This window comes from Apium graveolens, chromosome 9 (genome assembly GCF_009905375.1).
Source record: "Apium graveolens cultivar Ventura chromosome 9, ASM990537v1, whole genome shotgun sequence".
NCBI lineage: Eukaryota > Viridiplantae > Streptophyta > Magnoliopsida > Apiales > Apiaceae > Apium > Apium graveolens.
Genome location: NC_133655.1, coordinates 248,870,415 through 248,877,889, shown reverse-complemented (window position 1 = coordinate 248,877,889; position 7,475 = coordinate 248,870,415). Strand labels below are relative to the sequence as shown.

The following is a 7,475-nucleotide window of genomic DNA, read 5'->3' as shown; positions in this document are numbered from 1 at the left end:
AAACTTCATAACTTAACTTTGACCATTAATATTTCACTTATATCGACTCCATTTTATATGATTGAAGAATATATTTTATGTATTTTTTTTTAACAAAGAATTCAAATACATAATTTGTTTTTTAAACCGAAATCAATTCTATTACATTTTACTTAACACAGAGTATCCAACATGAAAAACCAAATGGATAGGATTATCACGGGTAGAAGCCAAAAAAAATATGGTACTAACGGGAAAAACCAATTTTACGTTGATACCACACAGAATATCCCTAGGATTAAAACTGAACCTTTTAACAACAAATATAAATGAAGTACAAGATTCAACACATATTCATGTTGAGCTAGAACTATTAAAGATTCCATCAGATACATATAATTCCCTAATGTTTTATATCCTGCATTCGCCAGCAAATAATCAGCCCTCAGAAAAAACTTGAATGATTCGGCATCCTTTGTTTTTGGCACCTCAAAATGAAACCATTCTACATCATTTGATTTTAGCGCCGCCAAAGCCTTCCCTGTTGCTTTTGTCCCTGCATTTTTCTGCATCATCAACATCCACAACTATTAATGAACACGAGTATATGTAAAACGACAAGGGAAAATCATAAGCAAATTAACGAGCTAAAAATAATAAAAACCCCTATTTCTTCTCTTGATTTCTTCTTTAAAAAAGAAAGCAGCAGCTTTCTCATCTTTGTGATCAACTGAACTAAGATGATTGTCATGAGAGGCTAACGAGACATACAAGTAAAGCTCAGTAATGTTGAAATATCAACCAACTTATTCAATTATCTTTTGCTAACAGTCCATTAACATGGGCGTAAGAAAACAGCTACAATTGAAACTAAATATTAACAAAAAATGGTAATTCAATTCAGAAAAAAACCAGTGTCAGAGGAAAAAGATTTCTCTGGGGCTCAAAATTACCAAATTATACAAGGGAACAGTTGCATATACAAATTTAAGGCTCCAAAATCAGGTATAAAATTAATCAGGTATATAACTAAAAAAATGAGGCAAACCACCAGAAAAGAGTGGAATACTAGATGGCCAGATTTCGGAGCATTAACCGCAAGCTGATACATATACACTATACAAGCAAGCAACTTACTTTTGAACCTCCTTCGATCGCTCAATGAATTCCTTGGCTATATCATGACCTTTATATGAAGCTAGAACAGGACGAATATCAGCTGGTCTGTGTGTAGCAACATCTGCACCCAAATCAGGGAATTGGTGAAGTTTTAACAAAGTCTCGTGGTCGACTAAATATGGTCATCACGGAGAGAAGCAGACAATGCGCTTTAATTTTCGAATCAAATTGTGGCATAACTTACACTCAAGGAAGGGAATGATATCCAGCAGTGCTGTATCTTCTGCTTCACCCTTCCACGGCTTTATAGGTACACAATTTTCTGGCTGAAGGCTAGTCTCAAATGCATTCCCACTCAGATAGAGGATCCGTGATGGATCCCTATTTAGCATTGAGAGGTCCTACACCAAAAAACAACATGATATCACCAACATTATATTCATTAAAGGCAAGTAAACCATTATATTTAGTAGAGATTAAAACATATTGGAGCTATAAATCTAGTCTTATTGAAGTTAAAACTGCAAGGAGCTCAACAAAAGCTGCAGATTGATTTTCTAAAACTACGACAAGCATAGATAAGTCTGTAACTGGGAAGTGTGGCATTGAAGTTTGAACATGTAACTTTGGTTGAAAATTCTCGATTATGTTTTGTTTTTTAAAATCCTAAAGATATAGATGTGTCACATAGAAACAAATGAATGTTTAAAACATACTTACCCTGTAGTGTTTCTGGTTTTGATATTTTGTAGCGGACCTCGATAGCTTAAATCTTATGTAGTGGTTCGGGTCCAACCTCTCAACAGATGGATCGACATACTGCATTTTCCAGATATTTCCAGATACTGTCAATGATACATAGAACAAGACAAATCACAGCACACAGTAACACAACATGAGTTGAGTGTTGATCAACGTACCATATTTAGCTGGTCGGAGTATACTACTATTTCATAGAATTTAGCTAGATGTTCCAGAAATGCATCAACTCCAGGTCTTTTAAATGTCCTCCAACCTCTGTCACGCTTCACGCACACATTCAAAAATAAAGAAGAGTAGAAAGATAAAAAGAAAACAACGGAGATATTGAATACATCATGTAAAATAGACCTTGTACCTTCCAGTCAGAGTAAATCAATGTCTCGTTCAGATCCAGTACTAGCGTAAATGCATTCTGCTCCATGGGATGCAAATCTGGAAGAAGCTTATCAGAAGATGGTTCAGTAAACCCCTAGAATGAAATAAGATGCCATTAATTAAAATAGTCAGGCAATCAAGAAACTATAACCATAATTTGAAAACCTGATTTCATATTATAATAATAGACTAATACAGCAACCAAATGATGATCTTAAAAATTCAGTAACAACCCGAACATGTTCTTCAATTGACCTCCTCCCGTCTATGTAAACCTCGAGTAACTTGGCAGGAACTGAGATGTTACAGAAAAATAGTTGTGCAAGTTATTAGAAAAAACAGATCGTTCAGAACTTACAATATTACGGACAACATGTAAGGTAGGAGGTGAAAAATGGCAAGAAGAATGTTGACAAGAAAAGGAAATTGGAAGCAGTACGAAGTTGAATTATATTTGAAGTTAGTACCTCTTGCACCTAAATAGAGACATCAATTATTATCTCATATCTTCTACTCACATATGAAGAATGAAAATTCAACCATGCTGGTTTTTGAGATTGCATAGATCTTATGAGGATCCGCCATGTAAAGTGAAAATACTCGTGCACCATTCCCAGTGTCTGCAGAGTGCAGACAGCATACAAAACTGTGGCAAGTTTTCATTGCCCAGATGCCGAGATAGGTATGACAGTTCAACTGTTCGATATAACCAAATAGAAATGTTTAAGAACCTAATTCCATGTGTGTGATCGTGTGAAGAAGCCTCTAATTTCAGTATCGTGCAACAAATAGATATTTAGAAACTACAGATTAGAAATCTGTTGAATGTTATTGATGGTTGGTTCTCAATTCTATCTCTACTACGGAACTATCATGCTACATATTTCTTTGCTAAATGTTAGCAATTCACTCACATGGAAACGACTGATAAAAGGTAAACATATACAGTAAGATTTATGGGCAAGTACAACTCTGCTAAGTGCTAGTAAATCATTTCAAGGCTACTTTATGTTTCTCTTGTATGCTGTACATCAGTTTCTAAATCCAATAGATCATATACATATGATGAAGGTTGACATATTTATAGTAATGCAAACTAAGTAAAACAGGCAAAATGTGAATTTAAAGTATTGTCAAAACAAGAAAATAATTCAATTGGATATAAGTTTAATGTAACAACATTCTCACCTGTGACTGCAGCAGACTGAACAATCGCTTGAAATTTCTGCAAACAAACGTGACATGTAATAAATTTATAACTAACCAAAAATACAAGTTGGCATGAGGGACTCCTTGCAGCTCACGAAATAGAATTAAATCAACATATTCCAGATCACAAAATAATATCAGAATACTCTTGATACACAATTATACCAGAATATTGTAGAAAAATGATATTACTCAATAAACTAGGAGTTGCCTAGGCATTTCTCGAGTATTCAATGATAAAAAAAACTTCTTCCTTCCATATTCTCAAGGCCAATGCAACAGGTTCAACTCTAATCTGTAATAATGAAAGTTTACCATAGGAGTAATAACATAAGTTAAGGGTTAGACCTGTCAATCGTAAACAACAGCAGCAACTTTCGTGTTTTGTGTACTTCAATGTAAAATCCATATCCCATCTGTTTTGGATTTGTGTATTTAATTTGAAACACATATCCGATTCGAAACGTGTCATGTACTTTTCGGGCTTTTCGGGTTGTCTTCGTAAATATTAAATAATAATGTTAATTTAATTTAATTGAAATATAGATATTAATGATATATATGATTATGCAAATTTTTATATAAAAAATTATTAAATATTTATATTTACACACAATTCTATAAGAAATTGTAAATATGTATACTTTTTACATATAAATGTAAATTTTTTACATAAAAATTTAGTTATTTATCAATGAATATATTACTTAAGTGTCGTGTCATGTACTCCAAGTGAAATCCGGTATCCGACACTAAACCTATCGTGTGTTTTCCTATTCATGTACTTTCGTGTTTAGTGTACAAAAAAATTAAACCCAAACACTAAATTCTGTGTGATATACCAAATTTCCGCGTCTATATAGGCCTACGACTATTCTTCGATCAGATTTTCGAATTATTCCAAAAGACCACCCATAAGAATGACAACACTATGTCTAGGTCTAGGACTGTACTTCAAGAAATGTGATCAAATCATAACATACACCAACATCAAAATATTCTGGAATAATTTGTAACAGGTAAATCAAGCACAGATTAGGTGTTTCTTAATTATATAACCCTTCTATTGAATGCAGAATGAAGTAAGGAAATAAAGGGCTTCTTAGTTCCAGAATCCAAACCTTCAGGGACCAAGTTGCAAAGCTACCAGTCAATAAATGAAAGCTGGACATCAAATCAATTCACATTGCTCAGAATTATTATCCGATGATCAATATCAGCACGGTCCCTATGAACTTATCATGTTTCAAGACCTGATGAGCATAATGTGTGGATTTGGAGTAGTGTGATAATTACTTTGTCCAGTTTCGTAATAATTTATCCCTATTGCCAAATCAATATGGCAGTACGACTCTGACCTACATGGGCTATATCGTCCTTTTAGATGTCAAAAAAATAGAGTAGGATATAGTGCAATCTCACACTGACAATGAAGAAATATCAATACAAGTAGGTATGTCTAATTTTTGAGGATTTAATCATGGAATGCACTCAGTCTAGGGGCCGACTAATCTAAAAAGCAATGTGTATACTCTCAGCTAAAAGGTTACTTTGTTTTTTTTTACATTGGGAGTAATGGCAGCCCAACAACTTCTTGAAAACCATTTCATGCTTTATATACCCTTAAATGAAGATTTAACACTTGCAGACTATTTTAAACTTTCTGCTATAGCCGGATACTGTTTCATGAGCAAAAGGACTGCATCTTACTTATAAGGGCATAACCTATTATGATGAAAAACATCAAGTAAGTCTACATATAAAAAGTATACTCACACCGAGTGTTGACCCATCATCTTGTAGAGCAACGTTTGCAGAAGCACGAAAGGCTTTGGTCTTCTCATCAATTTCATCTATAGTATATGCTGGGAAATATTAAGGAAAAGAAATGTTAATGATTTTGTGAAAAATTCAACAAAAGAAATGTTAACTATCTATAAAGGAGACTGGTTATATAATATAGATACAAATACAACACAGGTGAACTTCTTTGCAAAATACTAGCACAAATTTACCTTAGTCACATCATCCCTGATATTACCGTTAACACAAGGGTAAAAAAAAGATGTGACAAGCAGCATCTATGTTATTTAGTAAATTCTTCAATAGTAAAGAGGCTGTAGTTTTAGTGTACATCATTTGTATTCTCTTTTTTGTGACAAAACTCGCAACAGATTTAATTAAAATACTCTTCCATTCATGAGATATAGTAGTTTACTAGGTTGCATCGATAGCCACTGGCCTCAAATCCCCCTTGTGGATAAAAAGTGTACTTCCAAATTTTCTCAGCGTAAATTAGGGAATACATAAACAACTCAAAAATTGAGTGTACTGTTAAACAATATTCCTTTCAGGCTTTCGCCGTGGTCCGTACATATAAGAGCATTTAAATTTTAATGTACAGGACATCTTTTTTTATAAACAATAATTTTCAATTTCAACCCATATTAAGAGCACCATACATATTCGCATAGCATTTACTGCCTACATCTACATGACAAAATACAGGAAATAAGGGGGATAATAATATACAATATTTGTTTTTTAAATTTTAAGTTACTAAAACGAACGAAGATTTGATGTGATATAATTATTGTTTTACTTTTCTCAGAACATATTTTTTTGGGTCATAAAAGATAGTAACTCGTTCAGGCAATTAAACCAACATAGCATAACAAATCCAAATGCGTATGGATATGAGAACGTGTCATAAATACAAAAACGCCAAATAATATCTTGAAATTCTTCACAAAGAGGCATTTGTACCATAAGTTGCATAACCAGTTGTAGCCAGGACTCCAGTAACCGAAGCAATAAGACCGTACTTAAGAAGCCTCGTCGCAAATCCAGTTTTCCCAGGAGCTGGATGTGGAGGCGGTACTTGATCAGCTATGTGTTCGTTAACAACAGTCGAGGAGGACGAAACAATCTGTTCTTTAGGCGTATTAACAGTAGTCGAAAAGCATCGGTTATTGTTTCTCTTCAACATCGATGAAAGTAACCGAGCTCGAAATATAGCAGACATTGCTGCCTCACTAACTTGTCCTTAGTTCTTCTATCTAACAACTGCATAATTAAGTAATTTCAATCAATATAACTTGAAATACTCAAAAAAATAATTTTTAAAAACTTCGTAATTAAATTATTTCCAAATATTATACTTGCAATTACTCGATACGTATCGAAATAAACATGATTAACTACATTGCATGACTAATATGTTGTTAATTCGTCTATAGGTCAGCTGCGTAAAAATTGATTCGTGTAACAGATACTCGATATAAATTGTAATAAACATGATTTGTTAATTTGCAGTAGCATTTTAAAAAATGATAACTACAATTTAATAAAAATTAAGTAAATAACAATATCCTGTCAAAAAAATAAATTAAAATAACAATACGAGAGAGTTAAGTATAAAATAAGAGAGAGTGTACCGGAAAGAGAAAGTTCCGGCGAGGTTGTAACGGAGATAATAGATCGGCGGTGATTTGATGGAACGGATTGTGCGTTGTTTGGACGGAGAAGCGATGGGGATGTAGGGTTTTAAGGAGGGGATTTAGAAAGGGGGAAATTATTTGGACAAAAATGCCATGTTAGATGTAATGATTTTGACTGGGATGGACTTTTTCTTTTTCTTGTCTTATTCACTAAAAATATACTAAATGTTTAATATTTTTTATGCATGCTGGCTACTGCGAAATAAAATGAAAATTGACCATTTCGTAAACGAACGAACTCTATTTTGATCTATTTAAGGTTCGAGTCGGCTCATTTGTAACTCGAATTGGAGCTACTAATGTGTGTGATTCGAATTTTGCTTAATTTGACTAAAAATCATTTAGATGGGAATTGATTCCTTAAAATTTAAAAATAATTATATAAATCCTAAGTATTTTCAAACTAAAATTTACAATTCACATATTTTTTACACAATTCATGAGTCATACATTTATATTAATATGTGAAGATAAAAGGCCCAAAATGGCATAATTTCTGTAAGAAAATATTCAAAATGTTATTATTGAAAA

The 7,475-nt window shown here is 33.1% G+C and overlaps 1 protein-coding gene across 1 annotated transcript; it reads right to left on the bottom strand.

Annotated features, from left to right (window-relative positions):
- Positions 1 to 227: 227 nt before the first annotated feature.
- LOC141684063 (mitochondrial import inner membrane translocase subunit TIM50) lies at positions 228 to 7,068 on the bottom strand. Its single transcript, XM_074488898.1, has 11 exons — positions 6,882 to 7,068; positions 6,211 to 6,510; positions 5,221 to 5,309; positions 3,424 to 3,460; positions 2,469 to 2,530; positions 2,216 to 2,329; positions 2,019 to 2,123; positions 1,819 to 1,917; positions 1,343 to 1,499; positions 1,117 to 1,219; positions 228 to 545 (listed from the first exon to the last, which is right to left on the bottom strand). The coding sequence occupies exons 2-11, from the start codon at positions 6,467 to 6,469 to the stop codon at positions 500 to 502; spliced, it is 1,071 nt and encodes a 356-aa protein (XP_074344999.1). The 5' UTR covers positions 6,470 to 6,510; positions 6,882 to 7,068; the 3' UTR covers positions 228 to 499.
- Positions 7,069 to 7,475: the final 407 nt, after the last annotated feature.